The sequence below is a fragment of the Taudactylus pleione genome, unplaced genomic scaffold (assembly GCF_031769625.1).
Source record: "Taudactylus pleione unplaced genomic scaffold, aTauple2 ptg000802l, whole genome shotgun sequence".
NCBI lineage: Eukaryota > Metazoa > Chordata > Amphibia > Anura > Myobatrachidae > Taudactylus > Taudactylus pleione.
This window is the reverse complement of record NW_028285204.1, coordinates 28347-45273: the sequence shown is the minus strand read 5'-3', so window position 1 is coordinate 45273 and position 16927 is coordinate 28347. Positions and strand designations below refer to the sequence as shown.

The 16927-nt window shown below is 55.4% G+C and overlaps 1 protein-coding gene across 1 annotated transcript in view; it reads left to right on the top strand.

Moving 5' to 3' along the window:
• LOC148474890 (uncharacterized) overlaps positions 1–16927 on the top strand; it is an 86260-nt gene that overhangs the window by 54263 nt on the left and 15070 nt on the right. Inside the window, exon 3 of the mRNA XM_088458023.1 lies at positions 14453–14821. Within this exon, the coding sequence (XP_088314149.1) occupies positions 14453–14821 (369 nt within the window). The remainder of the gene's footprint in view (positions 1–14452; positions 14822–16927) is intronic.

Here is a 16927-nt window from a genome sequence, read left to right as displayed (position 1 = left end):
GCCCGTACATGTCCTTGGTATGTGGTCCCTGCCTGCCTGTGCATCTCCTTGGTGTGTGGTCACTTCCTGCCCGTGCATCTCCTTGGTGTGTGGTCCCTGCCTGCCTGAACATCTCCTTGATGTGTGGTCACTGCCTGCCTGTATATATCATTGGTGTGTGGTCCCTGCCTGGCCGTACATCACCATGGTGTGTGGTCCCTGCCTGCCTGTACATCACCTTGGTGTGTGGTCCCTGAATACCTGTACATCACCTTGGTGTGTGGTCCCTGCCTGCCCGTACAACTCCTTGGTCTGTGGTCCCTGCCTCCCGTACATCATCTTGTTGTGTGGTCCCAGCCTGGCCATACATCTCTTTGATTGTCTGGTCCCTGCCTGCCCATACATCTCCTTGGTGTGTGGTCCCTGCCTGCCCGTACCTCTTTGGTGTGTGGTCCCTGCCTGCCCATACTTCTCCTTGGTGTGTGGTCCCTGCCTGCCTGTACATCTCCTTGATGTGTGGTCCCTGCCTGCCCTACATCACCTTGGTGTGTGGTCCCAGCCTACCCGTACATCTCCTTGGTGTGTTGTCCCTCCCTGCCCGTACATCTCCTTGGTGTGTGGTCCCTGCCTGCCCGTACATCTCCTTGGTGTGTGGTCCCTGCCTGCCCGTACATCTCCATAGTATGTGGTCCCTGCCTGCACGTACATCTTCTTGGTGTGTGGTCCCGGCCTGCCAATACATGTCCTTGGTGTGTGGTACCTGCCTGCCCGTACATCTCCTTGGTGTGTGGTACCTGCCTGCCCGTACATCTCCTTGGTGTGTGGCCCCTGCCTGCCCGTACATCTCCCAGGTGTGTGGTCCCCGCCTGCCCGTACATCTCCTTGGTGTGTGGTCCCTTCCTGCACGTACATCTCCTTGGTGTGTGGTCCCTGCCTCCCCGTACATCTCCTTGGTGTGTGGTACCTGCCTGCCCGTACATCTCCTTGGTGTGTGGCCCCTGCCTGCACGTACATCTCCTTGGTGTGTGTTCCCTGCCTGCCTGTACATCTCCTTTGTGTGTGGTCCCTGCCTACCTGTAGATCTGCTTGGTGTGTGGTCCCTGCCTGCCCGTACATCTCCTTGGTGTGTGGTCCCTGCCTGGCCGTACATCACCATGGTGTGTGGTCCCTGCCTACCTGTACATCACCTTGGTGTGTGGTCCCTGCCTGCATGTACATCACCTTGGTGTGTGGTCCCTGCCTGCCCATACAACTCCTTGGTCTGTGGTCCCTGCCTCCTGTACATCATCTTGTTGTGTGGTCCCTGCCTGGCCATACTTCTCTTTGACTTTGTGGTCCCTGCCTGCCCATACATCTCCTTGGTGTGTGGTCCCTGCCTGCCCGTACATCTCTTTGGTGTGTGGTCCCTGCCTGCTCATACATCTCCTTGGTGTGTGGTCCATGCCTGCCTGTACATCTCCTTGATGTGTGGTCCCTGCCAGCCCATACATCACCTTGGTGTGTGTTCCCTGCCTGCCCCTACATCACCTTGGTGTGTGGTCCCAGCCTACCCGTACATCTCCTAGGTGTGTGGTCCCCGCCTGCCCGTACATCTCCTTGGTGTGTGGTCCCAGCCTGCACGTACATCTCCTTGGTGTGTGGTCCCTGCCTCCCCGTACATATCCTTGGTGTGTGGTACCTGCCTGCCCGTACATCTCCTTGGTGTGTGGCCCCTGCCTGCACGTACATCTCCTTGGTGTGTGTTCCCTGCCTGCCTGTACATCTCCTTGGTGTGTTGTCCCTGCCTACCTGTAGATCTCCTTGGTGTGTGGTCCCTGCCTGCCCGTACATCTCCTTGGTGTGTTTTCCCTGCCTGCCCGTACATCTCCTTGGTTTGTGGTCCCTGCCTGCCTGTACATCTCCTTGGTGTGTGGTCCCTGCCTGCCCGTAGATCTCCTTGGTGTGTGGCCCCTGCCTGCCCGTACATCTCCTTGATGTGTGGTCCCTGCCTGCCTGTAGATCTCCTTGGTGTGTGGTCCCTGCCTGCCCGTACATCTCCTTGATGTGTGGTCCCTGCCTGCCCGTACATCTCCTTGGTGTGTGGTACCTGCCTGCCCATACATCTCCTTGGTGTGTGGTCCCTGCCTGCCCGTACATCTCTTTGGTGTGTGGTCCCTGCCTGCTCATACATCTCCTTGGTGTGTTGTCCCTGCCTGCCTGTACATCTCCTTGATGTGTGGTCCCTGCCAGCCCATACATCACCTTGGTGTGTGGTCCCTGCCTGCCCCTACATCACCTTGGTGTGTGGTCCCAGCCTACCCGTACATCTCCTTGGTGTGTGGTCCCTGCCTGCCTGTACATCTCCTTGGTGTGTGGTCCCTGCCTACCTGTAGATCTCCTTGGTGTGTGGTCCCTGCCTGCCCGTACATCTCCTTGGTGTGTGGTCCCTGCCTGCCCGTACATCTCCTTGGTCTGTGGTCCCTGCCTGCCTGTACATCTCCTTGGTGTGTGGTCCCTGCCTGGCTGTAGATCTCCTTGGTGTGTGGTCCCTGCCTGCCCGTAAATCTCCTTGATGTGTGGTCCCTGCCTGCCCGTACATCTCCTTGGTGTGTGGTACCTGCCTGCCAGTACATCTCCTTGGTGTGTGGTCCCTGCCTGCCTTTACATCTCCTTGGTGTGTGGTCCCTGCCTGCCTGTAGATCTCCTTGGTGTGTGGTCCCTGCCTGCCCGTACATCTCCTTGGTGTGTGGTCCCTGCCTGCCCGTACATCTCCTTGGTATGTGGTCCCTGCCTGCCTGTACATCACCTTGGTGTGTGGTCCCTGCCTGGCCATACATCACCATGGTGTGTGGTCCCTGCCTGCCCGAACATCTCCTTGGTGTGTGGTCCCTGCCTGCCCGTACATCTGCTTGGTGTGTTGTCCCTGCCTGCCCATACATTTCCTTGGTGTGTGGTCCCTGCCTGCCCATACATCACCTTGGTTTGTGGTTCCTGCCTGCCTATACATCTCCTTGGTGTGTGGTCCCTGCCTGCCTGTACATCTCCTTGGTGTGTGGTGCCTGCCTGCCCGTACATCTCCTGGGTGTGCGATTCCTGCCTGCCCATACATCTCCTTGGTGTGTGGTCCCTGCCTCCCTTTAAATCTCCTTGGTGTTCGGTCCCTGCCTACCCGTAAATCTCCTTTGAGTGTAGTCCATGCCTGCCTGTATATCACCTTGGTGTGTGGTCCCTGCCTGCTTGTACATCACCTTGGTGTGTGGTCCCTGCCTTCCCGTAGATCTACTTGGTGTGTGGTCCATGCCTGCCTGAACATCTCCTTGGTGTGTGGTCCCTGCCTGCCTGTACATCTCCTTGATGTGTGGTCCCTGCCTGCCTGTACATCTCATTGGTTTGTGGTCCCTGCCTGGCCGTACATCACCATGGTATGTGGTCCCTGCCTGCCCGTACATCTCCTTCGTGTGTGGTCCCTGCGTGCCCGTACATCTCCTTGGTGTGTGGTCCTTGCCCGCCCGTACATCTCCTTGGTGTGTGGTCCCTGCCTGCACGTACATCTCCTTGGTGTGTGGTCCCTGCCTGCCCCTACATCTCCTTGGTGTGTGGTCTCTGCTTGCCCGTACATCTCCTTGGTGTGTGGTCCCTGCCTGCCCGTACATCTCCTTGGTCTGTGGTCCCTGTCTGCCCGTACATCTCCTTGGTGTGTGGTCCCTGCCTGCCCGTACATCTCCTTGGTGTGTGGTCCCTGCCTGCATGTACATCTCCTTGGTGTGTGGTCCCTGCCTGCCCCTACATCTCCTTGGTGTGTGGTCCCTGCTTGCCCATACCTCTCCTTGGTGTGTGGTCCCTGCCTGCTCGTACATCTCCTTGGTGTGTGGTCCCTGCCTGCCCATACATCTCCTTGGTGTGTGGTCCCTGCCTGCACGTACATCTCCTTGGTGTGTGGTCCCTGCCTGCCCCTACATCTCCTTGGTGTGTGGTCCCTGCTTGCCCATACCTCTCCTTGGTGTGTGGTCCCTGCCTTCCCGTACATCTCCTTTGTCTGTGGTCCCTACCTGCCCGTACATCTCCTTGGTGTGTGGTCCCTGCCTGCCCGTACATCTCCTTGGTGTGTGGTCCCTGCCTGCCTGTACATCTCCTTGATGTGTGGTCCCTGCCTGCCTTTACATCTCATTGGTGTGTGGTCCCTGCCTGGCCGAACATCACCATGGTTTGTGGTCAATGCCTGCCCGTACATCTCCTTGGTGTGTGGTCCCTGCCTGCCCGTACATCACCTTGGTGTGTGGCCCCTGCCTGCCCGTACATCTCCTTGGTGTGTGGTCCCTGCCTGCCCGTACATCTCCTGGGTGTGTGGTCCCTGCCTGCCTGTACATCTCCTTGGTGTGTGGTCCCTTCCTCTCCGTACATCACCTTGGTGTGTGGTCCCTGCCTGCCCGTATATCTCCTTGATGTGTGGTCCCTGCCTGCCTGTAAATCTCATTTGTGTGTGGTCCCTGCCTGCCCCTACATCACCTTGGTGTGTAGTCCCTGCCTGCCTGTACATCTCCTTGGTGTGCGGTACCTGCCTGCAAGTACATCTCCTTGGTGTGTAGTCCCTGCCTGCCTGTACATCTCCTTGGTGTGCGGTACCTGCCTGGCCGTACATCTCCTTGGTGTGTGGTCCTTGCCTGACCATATATCTCCATGATGTGTGGTCCCTGCCTGCCTGTAAATCTCATTTGTGTGTGGTCCCTGCCTGGCCATACATCACCATGGTGTGTGGTCCCTGCCTGCCCGAACATCTCCTTGGTGTGTGGTCCCTGCCTGCCCATACATCTGCTTGGTGTGTTGTCCCTGCCTGCCCATACATTTCCTTGGTGTGTGGTCCCTGCCTGCCCATACATCACCTTGGTTTGTGGTCCCTGCCTGCCTATACATCTCCATGGTGTGTGGTCCCTGTCTGCCCGTACATCTCCTTGGTGTGTGGTGCCTGCCTGCCCGTACATCTCCTGGGTGTGCGGTTCCTGCCTGCCCATACATCTCCTTGGTGTGTGGTCCCTGCCTCCCTTTAAATCTCCTTGGTGTTTGGTCCCTGCCTACCCGTACATCTCCTTTGAGTGTGGTCCATGCCTGCCGGCACATCACCTTGGTGTGTGGTCCCTGCCTGCTTGTACATCACCTTGGTGTGTGGTCCCTGCCTGCCCGTACATCTACTTGATGTGTGGTCCATGCCTGCCTGTACATCTCCTTGGTGTGTGGTCCCTGCCTGCCTGTACATCTCCTTGATGTGTTGTCCCTGCCTGTCTGTACATCTCATTTGTTTGTGGTCCCTGCCTGGCCGTACATCACCATGGTATGTGGTCCCTGCCTGCCCGTACATCTCCTTGGTGTGTGGTCCCTGCCTGCCCGTACATCTCCATGGTGTGTGGTCCCTTCCTCTCTGTACATCACCTTGGTGTGTGGTCCCTGCCTGCCCGTATATCTCCTTGATGTGTGGTCCCTGCCTGCCTGTAAATCTCATTTGTGTGTGGTCCCTGCCATGCCATACATCACCATGGTGTGTGGTCCCTACCTGCCTGTGCATCTCCTTAGTGTGTAGTCCCTGCCTGCCTGTACATCTCCTTGGTGTGTGGTACCTGCCTATACATCTCCTTAGTGTGTAGTCCCTGCCTGCCCGTACATCTCCTTGGTGTGTGGTACCTGCCTGTACATCTCCTTGGTGTGCGATACCTGCCTGCCTGTACATCTCCTTGGTGTGTAGTCCCTGCCTGCCTGTACATCTCCTTGGTGTGCGGTACCTGCCTGCCTGTACATCTCCTTGGTGTGTAGTCCCTGCCTGCCTGTACATCTCCTTGGTGTGTAGTCCCTGCCTGCCTGTACATCTCCTTGGTGTGCGGTACCTGCCTGCAAGTACATCTCCTTGGTGTGTAGTCCCTGCCTGCCTGTACATCTCCTTGGTGTGCGGTACCTGCCTGCCCGTACATCTCCTTGGTGTGTGGTCCTTGCCTGCCCATATATCTCCTTGATGTGTGGTCCCTGCCTGCCTGTAAATCTCATTTGTGTGTGGTCCCTGCCTGGCCATACATCACCATGGTGTGTGGTCCCTGCCTGCCCGAACATCTCCTTGGTGTGTGGTCCCTGCCTGCCCGTACATCTGCTTGGTGTGTTGTCCCTGCCTGCCCATACATTTCCTTGGTGTGTGGTCCCTGCCTGCCAATACATCACCTTGGTTTGTGGTCCCTGCCTGCCTATACATCTCCTTGGTGTGTGGTCCCTGCCTGCCTGTACATCTCCTTGGTGTGTGGTGCCTGCCTGCCCGTACATCTCCTGGGTGTGCGATTCCTGCCTGCCCATACATCTCCTTGGTGTGTGGTCCCTGCCTCTCTTTATATCTCCTTGGTGTTCGGTCCCTGCCTACCCATACATCTCCTTTGAGTGTGGTCCATGCCTGCCTGTACATCACCTTGGTGTGTGGTCCCTGCCTGCTTGTACATCACCTTGGTGTGTGGTCCCTGCCTTCCCGTAGATCTACTTGGTGTGTGGTCCATGCCTGCCTGAACATCTCCTTGGTGTGTGGTCCCTGCCTGCCTGTACATCTCCTTGATGTGTGGTCCCTGCCTGCCTGTACATCTCATTGGTTTGTGGTCCCTGCCAGGCCATACATCACCATGGTATGTGGTCCCTGCCTGCCCGTACATCTCCTTCGTGTGTGGTCCCTGCGTGCCCGTACATCTCCTTGGTGTGTGGTCCTTCCCCGCCCGTACATCTCCTTGGTGTGTGGTCCCTGCTTGCCCGTACATCTCCTTGGTGTGTGGTCCCTGCCTGCCCGTACATCTCCTTGGTCTGTGGTCCCTGCCTGCCCGTACATCTCCTTGGTGTGTGGTCCCTGCCTGCCCGTACATCTCCTTGGTGTGTGGTCCCTGCCTGCATGTACATCTCCTTGGTGTGTGGCCCCTGCCTGCCCCTACATCTCCTTGGTGTGTGGTCCCTGCTTGCCCATACCTCTCCTTGGTGTGTGGTCCCTGCCTGCCCGTACATCTCCTTGGTGTGTGGTCCCTGCCTGCCCGTACATCTCCTTGGTGTGTGGTCCCTGCCTGCACGTACATCTCCTTGGTGTGTGGTCCCTGCCTGCCCCTACATCTCCTTGGTGTGTGGTCCCTGCTTGCCCATACCTCTCCTTGGTGTGTGGTCCCTGCCTGCCCGTATATCTCCTTGTTGTGTGGTCCCTGCCTGCCCATACATCTCCTTGGTGTGTGATCCCTGCCTGCCCCTACATCACCTTGGTGTGTAGTCCCTGCCTGCCGGTACATCTCCTTGGTGTGTGGTCCCTGCCTTCCCGTACATCTCCTTTGTCTGTGGTCCCTACCTGCCCGTACATCTCCTAGGTGTGTGGTCCCTGCCTGCCCATACATCTCCTTGGTGTGTGGTCCCTGCCTGCCTGTACATCTCCTTGATGTGTGGTCCCTGCCTGCCTGTACATCTCATTGGTGTGTGGTCCCTGCCTGGCCGAACATCACCATGGTGTGTGGTCAATGCCTGCCCGTACATCTCCTTGGTGTGTGGTCCCTGCGTGCCCGTACATCACCTTGGTGTGTGGCCCCTGCCTGCCCGTACATCTCCTTGGTGTGTGGTCCCTGCCTGCCCGTACATCTCCTGGGTGTGTGGTCCCTGCCTGCCTGTACATCTCTTTGGTGTGTGGTCCCTTCCTCTCCGTACATCACCTTGGTGTGTGGTCCCTGCCTGCCCATATATCTCCTTGATGTGTGGTCCCTGCCTGCCTTTAAATCTCATTTGTGTGTGGTCCCTGCCTGCCCCTACATCACCTTGGTGTGTAGTCCCTGCCTGCCTGTACATCTCCTTGGTGTGCGGTACCTGCCTGCAAGTACATCTCCTTGGTGTGTAGTCCCTGCCTGCCTGTACATCTCCTTGGTGTGCGGTACCTGCCTGCCCGTACATCTCCTTGGTGTGTGGTCCTTGCCTGCCCATATATCTCCATGATGTGTGGTCCCTGCCTGCCTGTAAATCTCATTTGTGTGTGGTCCCTGCCTGGCCATACATCACCATGGTGTGTGGTCCCTGCCTGCCCGAACATCTCCTTGGTGTGTGGTCCCTGCCTGGCCGTACATCTGCTTGGTGTGTTGTCCCTGCCTGCCCATACATTTCCTTGGTGTGTGGTCCCTGCATGCCCATACATCACCTTGGTTTGTGGTCCCTGCTTGCCTATACATCTCCATGGTGTGTGGTCCCTGTCTGCCCGTACATCTCCTTGGTGTGTGGTGCCTGCCTGCCCGTTCATCTCCTGGGTGTGCGGTTCCTGCTTGCCCATACATCTCCTTGGTGTGTGGTCCCTGCCTCCCTTTAAATCTAGTTGGTGTTTGGTCCCTGCCTACCCGTACATCTCCTTTGAGTGTGGTCCATGCCTGCCGGCACATCACCTTGGTGTGTGGTCCCTGCCTGCTTGTACATCACCTTGGTGTGTGGTCCCTGCCTGCCCGTACATCTACTTGGTGTGTGGTCCATGCCTGCCTGTACATCTCCTTGGTGTGTGGTCCCTGCTTGCCTGTACATCTCCTTGGTGTGTGGTCCCTGCCTGCCCATACATCTCCTTGGTCTGTGGTCCCTGCCTGCCCGTACATCTCCTTGGTGTGTTGTCCCTGCCTGCCCGTACATCTCCTTGGTGTGTGGTCCCTGCCTGCACGTACATCTCCTTGGTGTGTGGTCCCTGCCTGCACGTACATCTCCTTGGTGTGTGGTCCCTGCCTGCCCCTACATCTCCTTGGTGTGTGGTCGCTGCTTGCCCATACCTCTCCTTGGTGTGTGGTCCCTGCCTGGCCATACATCTCCTTGGTGTGTGGTCGCTGCCTGCCCGTACATCTCCTTGGTGTGTGGTCCCTGCCTTCCCATACATCTCCTTGATGTGTGGTCCCTGCCTGCCCGTACATCTCATTGGTGTGTGGTCCCTGCCTGCCCGTACATCACCTTGGTGTGTGTCCCCTGCCTGCCGTACATCTCCTTGGTGTTTGGCCCCTGCCTGCCCGTACATCTCCCAAGTGTGTGGTCCCCGCCTGCCCGTACATCTCCTTGGTGTGTGGTCCCTGCATGTCGGTACATCTCCTTGGTCTGAGGTCCCTGCTTGCACTTACATAATCTTGTTGTGTGGTCCCTGCCTGGCCGAACATCTCTTTGTTGTGTGGTACCTGCTTGCCCATACATCTCCTTGGTGTGTGGTCCCTGCCTGCCAGTACATCTATTTGGTGTGTGGTCCCTGCCTGCCCATACATCTCTTTCGTGTGTGGTCCCTGCCTGTATATCTCCTTGATGTGTGGTCCCTGCCTGCCCATACATCTCCTTTGTGTGTGGTCCCTGCCTACTCGTACATCTCCTTGATGTGTGGTCACTGCCTGCCCGTACATCTCATTGGTGTGTGGTCCCTGCCTGCCCATACATCACCTTGGTGTGTGGTCCCTGCCTGCCCGTACATCACCTTGATGTGTGGTCCCTACCTGCCCGTACATCACCTTGGTGTGTAGTCACTGCCTGCCTGTACATCTCGTTGGTGTGTGGTCCCTGCCTGCCTGCCTTGGTGTGTGGTCCCTGCCTGCCTGTACATCTCTTTGATGTGTGGTCCCTGCCTGCCTTTACATCTCATTGGTGTGTGGTCCCTGCCTGCCTGTACATCTCCTTGGTGTGTGGTCCCTGCCTGCCCGTACATCTCCTTGGTGTGTGGTCCCTGCTTGCCCGTACATTTCCTTGGTGTTTGGTCCCTGCCTGCCCATACATCTCCTTTGTGTTTGGTCCCTGCCTGCCCGTACATCTCCTTGGTGTGTGGTCCCGTCCTGCATATACATCCCCTTGGTGTGTGGACCCTGCTTGCCTGCCCATACTTTTCCTTGGTGTTTGGTCCCTGCCTCCCCGTACATCTCCTTGGTGTGTGGTCCCTGCCTGCACTTACATTTCCTTGGTGTGTGGTCCCTGCCTGCCCGTACATCTCCTTGGTGTGTGGTCCCAGCAAGCCTGTACATCTCCTTGATGTGTGGTCCCTGCCTGCCCGTACATCTCATTGGTGTGTGGTCCCTGCCTGCCCGTACATCACCTTGGTGTGTGGTCCCTGCCTGCCCGTACATCTCTTTGGTGTGTGGTCCCTGCCTGCCCGTATATCTCCTTGGGGTGTAGTCCCTGCCTGCCTGCCAATACTTTTCCTTGGTGTTTGGTCCCTGCCTCCCCATACATCTCCTTGGTGTGTGGTCCCTGCCTGCACTTACATTTTCTTGGTGTGTGGTCTCTGCCTGCCCGTACATCTCCTTGGTGTGTGGTCCCTGCCAGCCTGTACATCTCCTTGATGTGTGGTCCCTGCCTGCCCGTACATCTCATTGGTGTGTGGTCCCCGCCTTCCCGTACATCTCCTTGGTGTGTGGTCCCTGCCTGCCCGTACATCTCTTTGGTGTGTGGTCCCTGCCTGCCCGTACATCTCTTTGGTGTGTGGTCCCTGCCTGCCCGTACATCTCTTTGGTGTGTAGTCTCTGCCTGCCCATACAACTCCTTTGTGTGTGGCCCTGCCTGCCCGTACATCTCCTTGGTGTGTGGCCCCTGCCTGCCCGTACATCATCTTGGTGTGTGGCCCCTGGCTGCCCGTACATCTCCTTAGTGTGTCGTCCCTGCCTGCACTTACATTTCCTTGGTGTGTGGTCCCTTCCTGCCCGTACATCTCTTTGGTGTGTGGTCCCTGCCTGCCCGTACATCTCCTTGGTGTGTGGTCCCTGCCTGCCCGTACATCTCATTGGTGTGTGGTCCCTGCCTTGCCGTACATCTCCTGGGTGTGTGGTCCCTGCCTGCCTGTACATCTCCTGGGTGTGTGGTCCCTGCCTGCCCGTATATCTCCTTTGTGTGTGGTCCCTGCCTGCCCGTACATCTCCTTGTTGTGTGGTCCCTGCCTGCCCGTACATCACCTTGGTGTGCGGCCCATGCCTGCCTGTATATCTCCTTGGTGTGCGGCCCCTGCTTGCCCGTACATTTCCTTGGTGTGTGGCCCCTGCTTTCGCGTACATCTCCTTGGTGTTTGGTCCCTGCCTGCCCGTACATTTCCTTGGTGTGTGGTCCCTCCCTGTCCGTACATCTCCTTGATGTGTGGTCCCTGCCTGCCCGTAGATCTCATTGGTGTGTGGTCTCTGCCTGCCCGTACATCTCCTTGGTCTGTGGTCCCTGCCTGCCCGTACGTCATCTTGGTGTGTGGTCCCTGCCTGCCTGTACATCTCTTTGGTGTGTGGTCCCTGCCTGCTCTTACATCTCCTTGGAGTGTGGTCCTTGCCTGCATGTAAATCTCTTTGGTGTGTGGTCCCTGCCTGCCGGTACATCTCCTTGGTGTGTGGTCCCTGCCTGCCTGTTCATCTCCTTGATGTGTGGTCCCTGCCAGCCAGTACATCACCATGGTGTGTGGTCCCTGCCTTCCCATACATCACCTTGGTGTGTGGTCCCTGCCTGCCCGTACATCTCCTTGGTGTGTGGTACCTGCCTGCCAGTACATCTCCTTGGTGTGTGGTCCCTCTTCCTGCCCGTACTTCTCCTTGGTGTGTGGTCCCTACCTGCCCTTGCATCTACTTAGTGTGTGGTCCCTGCCTGCCCGTACATCTCCTTGGTGTGTGGTCCCTCTTCCTGCCCGTACATGTCCTTGGTATGTGGTCCCTGCCTGCCTGTGCATCTCCTTGGTGTGTGGTCACTTCCTGCCCGTGCATCTCCTTGGTGTGTGGTCCCTGCCTGCCTGAACATCTCCTTGATGTGTGGTCACTGCCTGCCTGTATATATCATTGGTGTGTGGTCCCTGCCTGGCCGTACATCACCATGGTGTGTGGTCCCTGCCTGCCTGTACATCACCTTGGTGTGTGGTCCCTGAATACCTGTACATCACCTTGGTGTGTGGTCCCTGCCTGCCCGTACAACTCCTTAGTCTGTGGTCCCTGCCTCCCGTACATCATCTTGTTGTGTGGTCCCAGCCTGGCCATACATCTCTTTGATTGTCTGGTCCCTGCCTGCCCATACATCTCCTTGGTGTGTGGTCCCTGCCTGCCCGTACCTCTTTGGTGTGTGGTCCCTGCCTGCCCATACTTTTCCTTGGTGTGTGGTCCCTGCCTGCCTGTACATCTCCTTGATGTGTGGTCCCTGCCTGCCCTACATCACCTTGGTGTGTGGTCCCAGCCTACCCGTACATCTCCTTGGTGTGTTGTCCCTCCCTGCCCGTACATCTCCTTGGTGTGTGGTCCCTGCCTGCCCGTACATCTCCTTGGTGTGTGGTCCCTGCCTGCCCGTACATCTCCATAGTATGTGGTCCCTGCCTGCACGTACATCTTCTTGGTGTGTGGTCCCGGCCTGCCCGTACATCTCCTTGGTGTGAGGTACCTGCCTGCCCGTACATCTCCTTGGTGTGTGGCCCCTGCCTGCCCGTACATCTCCCAGGTGTGTGGTCCCCGCCTGCCCGTACATCTCCTTGTTGTGTGGTCCCTTCCTGCACGTACATCTCCTTGGTGTGTGGTCACTGCCTGCCTGTATATATCATTGGTGTGTGGTCCCTGCCTGGCCGTACATCACCATGGTGTGTGGTCCCTGCCTACCTGTACATCACCTTGGTGTGTGGTCCCTGCCTGCATGTACATCACCTTGGTGTGTGGTCCCTGCCTGCCCATACAACTCCTTGGTCTGTGGTCCCTGCCTCCCGTACATCATCTTGTTGTGTGGTCCCTGCCTGGCCATACTTCTCTTTGACTTTGTGGTCCCTGCCTGCCCATACATCTCCTTGGTGTGTGGTCCCTGCCTGCCCGTACATCTCTTTGGTGTGTGGTCCCTGCCTGCTCATACATCTCCTTGGTGTGTGGTCCCTGCCTGCCTGTACATCTCCTTGATGTGTGGTCCCTGCCAGCCCATACATCACCTTGGTGTGTGGTCCCTGCCTGCCCCTACATCACCTTGGTGTGTGGTCCCAGCCTACCCGTACATCTCCTAGGTGTGTGGTCCCCGCCTGCCCGTACATCTCCTTGGTGTGTGGTCCCAGCCTGCACGTACATCTCCTTGGTGTGTGGTCCCTGCCTCCCCGTACATCTCCTTGGTGTGTGGTACCTGCCTGCCCGTACATCTCCTTGGTGTGTGGCCCCTGCCTGCACGTACATCTCCTTGGTGTGTGTTCCCTGCCTGCCTGTACATCTCCTTGGTGTGTTGTCCCTGCCTACCTGTAGATCTCCTTGGTGTGTGGTCCCTGCCTGCCCGTACATCTCCTTGGTGTGTTTTCCCTGCCTGCCCGTACATCTCCTTGGTTTGTGGTCCCTGCCTGCCTGTACATCTCCTTGGTGTGTGGTCCCTGCCTGCCCGTAGATCTCCTTGGTGTGTGGCCCCTGCCTGCCCGTACATCTCCTTGATGTGTGGTCCCTGCCTGCCTGTAGATCTCCTTGGTGTGTGGTCCCTGCCTGCCCGTACATCTCCTTGATGTGTGGTCCCTGCCTGCCCGTACATCTCCTTGGTGTGTGGTACCTGCCTGCCCATACATCTCCTTGGTGTGTGGTCCCTGCCTGCCCGTACATCTCTTTGGTGTGTGGTCCCTGCCTGCTCATACATCTCCTTGGTGTGTTGTCCCTGCCTGCCTGTACATCTCCTTGATGTGTGGTCCCTGCCAGCCCATACATCACCTTGGTGTGTGGTCCCTGCCTGCCCCTACATCACCTTGGTGTGTGGTCCCAGCCTACCCGTACATCTCCTTGGTGTGTGGTCCCTGCCTGCCTGTACATCTCCTTGGTGTGTGGTCCCTGCCTACCTGTAGATCTCCTTGGTGTGTGGTCCCTGCCTGCCCGTACATCTCCTTGGTCTGTGGTCCCTGCCTGCCTGTACATCTCCTTGGTGTGTGGTCCCTGCCTGCCTGTAGATCTCCTTGGTGTGTGGTCCCTGCCTGCCCGTAAATCTCCTTGATGTGTGGTCCCTGCCTGCCCGTACATCTCCTTGGTGTGTGGTACCTGCCTGCCAGTACATCTCCTTGGTGTGTGGTCCCTGCCTGCCTGTACATCTCCTTGGTGTGTGGTCCCTGCCTGCCTGTAGATCTCCTTGGTGTGTGGTCCCTGCCTGCCCGTACATCTCCTTGGTGTGTGGTCCCTGCCTGCCCGTACATCTCCTTGGTCTGTGGTCCCTGCCTGCCTGTACATCACCTTGGTGTGTGGTCCCTGCCTGCCTGTAGATCTCCTTGGTGTGTGGTCCCTGCCTGCCCGTACATCTCCTTGGTGTGTGGTCCCTGCCTGCCCGTACTTCTCCTTGTTTCCCCAGCAGCCTCCTTATAGGGTTTTTTATAGTCACCTCACTGTGGGTAAAATGTAGGGGGCCATTGGACTTTACTATGCAAAGGAACATGCACCACCCGCTAAAGGCAGAGTATACTCTCCCGGCCTCATTCCTTGCATTTTGAATGTGTGTTTTGGAAAACATGTTGGAACTAAAAAATGTTTTACATTATAATAATAATATATAATAACTAATTTCTTGTTTCCTTTTCCAGGCAGGAGACAGACTGCTGTAAATCTGCAACAACCCGCTGTTATAGCCGCCTTGGTTGGCTCCACCACTAATTTAAGCTGCCAGCTGCAGTTAAGTACGGAGACATTGAGCCGAGTTACTCCATATTGGTTTATTCAAGAGTTTAACACAAGAAAAAAACTTTATGTTTTCCCTGAAAATTATTCTACATCTATAATCAGCAAAGATTCCTCATGGCTTAGCAACCCAAAACACCGAAGGGACATGTCTTTAACCATTGGCAATATAAGACTCCCTTACACTGATACCTATTTCTGCCACACTTCACTGCTGTTTGATTCCAAAAACCCCACAACTTCAACTGGAGATGGTACATATCTTCTTGTGTACGGTAAGCATGTTAGATCTTGTGTACGGTAAGCATGTTGGATCTTGTGTACGGGAAGCATGTTAGATCTTGTGTACGGTAAGCATGTTAGATCTTGTGCACGGTAAGCATGTTGGATCTTGTGTACGGTAAGCATGTTAGATTTTGTGTACGGTAAGCATGTTAGATCTTGTGTACAGTAAGCATGTTGGATCTTGTGTACGGTAAGCATGTTGGATCTTGTGTACGGTAAGCATGTTGGATCTTGTGTACGGTAAGCATGTTGGATCTTGTGTATAGTAAGCATGTTGGATCTTGTGTATGGTAAGCATGTTGGATCTTGTGCATGGTAAGCATGTTGGCTCTTGTGTATGGTAAGCATGTTGGCTCTTGTGTATGGAAAGCATGTTGGATCTTGTGTACGGTAAGCATGTTGGATCTTGTGTACGATAAGAATGTTGGATCTTGTGTACGGTAAGCATGTTGGATCTTGTGTACGGTAAGCATGTTGGATCTTCTGTACGGTAAGCATGTTGGATCTTCTGTACGATAAGCATGTTGGATCTTGTGTACGGTAAGCATGTTGGATCTTGTGTACGGTAAGCATGTTGGATCTTGTGTACGGTAAGCATGTTGGTTCTTGTGTACGGTAAGCATGTTGGATCTTGAATACGGTAAGCATGTTGCATCTTGTGTATGGTAAGCATGTTAGATCTTGTGTATGGTAAGCATGTTGGATCTTGCGTATAGTAAGCATGTTGGATCTTGTGTATAGTAAGCATGTTAGAAACATATACTACATGAAGTACCTATGTGACAATGACATGCATACTCTGAACATATTTATGTGTGATATGATGAAGAAGAACAATTATCTGGTAATACAGTAGCTCCGCCTCCCTTACATCACACTGTCTGCATCCACCAATAGCACGCATGCTCTCTCCTTTGTAAGCCTGGCATTCACGCCTTGTACGTTTAGGAGACAGAGAGAGAGAGAGCTTGTTGGTTATTGGTAGAGGGACATAATTTGATATAGCAATAGCAATTCATTCTGTCAGTGCTGAATTAGAGTATGACTGACAGTAAGGGCCATAATGAGGGGTGTGGGACCGGTTCTGCTTGAAGACTGATGAGGCGGCACACTCTCATCCCAAATGGTACCTTTTTCCACCTTGCGGAGTGAAGTACCCCTCTACAAGGTACAGGGCATGTCCTTAGGACACCAATCTTCCTGCTCCCCAGGTTGAACCCTTTGGCGACACTGCTGACAGCTCTGCCATAGACCTAACTTAGGGCCTGATTCAGCAAGGATCGCTTTATTGCTTATACGCACATAGCGCGGTTGCTAATATCAGCGGTGACATATAAATGTGTGTATTCACACTGCGATCGCAGCCTGACATAAGGACGCCCACTTCACCTTACTCACATCCATACACTTGGCCAACATAGCTAAACAATCGGTACAATCTAGTAACATCGGACCCATATGCACAGTTACGGAAGCTCAGACCTCACTCAGGAATTGCTAACTTCAGCGCACGCTATGAGGCCTCAGGCTGCATAGGGTATCGCAGTGGCTAATTTATGCACGCCCCTGCAGTGCCGACGCAATGCACTGGCACACCTGTGTTCAGCCGTCCACCCCGGTTACTACCCACAAACGGTACTTCCTGTCAATCACTCTGCCATGGGTCTGCGTATCCTCTGCAGTCCGGATCGTAGCGCCTGGCTCATGCAAGCACATTGCAATGCATCCGATTGCGTGCGTATAAGCAACTGCGTCCCCTGCTGTATCACGCCCTTAGTTACTGGTCCTCCGGCAGAATTAGGTTTTGTGGGTTCCTGCTGAGATTCTCTGCATTTCTGTTCCAGCCAGGAGACCTCTATTATTTTTGTTTCACTTTGAAAAGAAGTAACAACCTGAGCAGCGTCATTTTGAGAATATATATAAGTATAGCAAAACTCTGAAAGTGCCTCATAATTAAGACAAAATGTATTCAATAGAACAATATACAGTAACAATCAATAAACTGCAAGGATAACACATACCAGGCTAATTAGCAATAGCATAAGATGGCCGTCACTGGATCCCCAAATACCGAGTGGATCTAAGTAAACAATTTG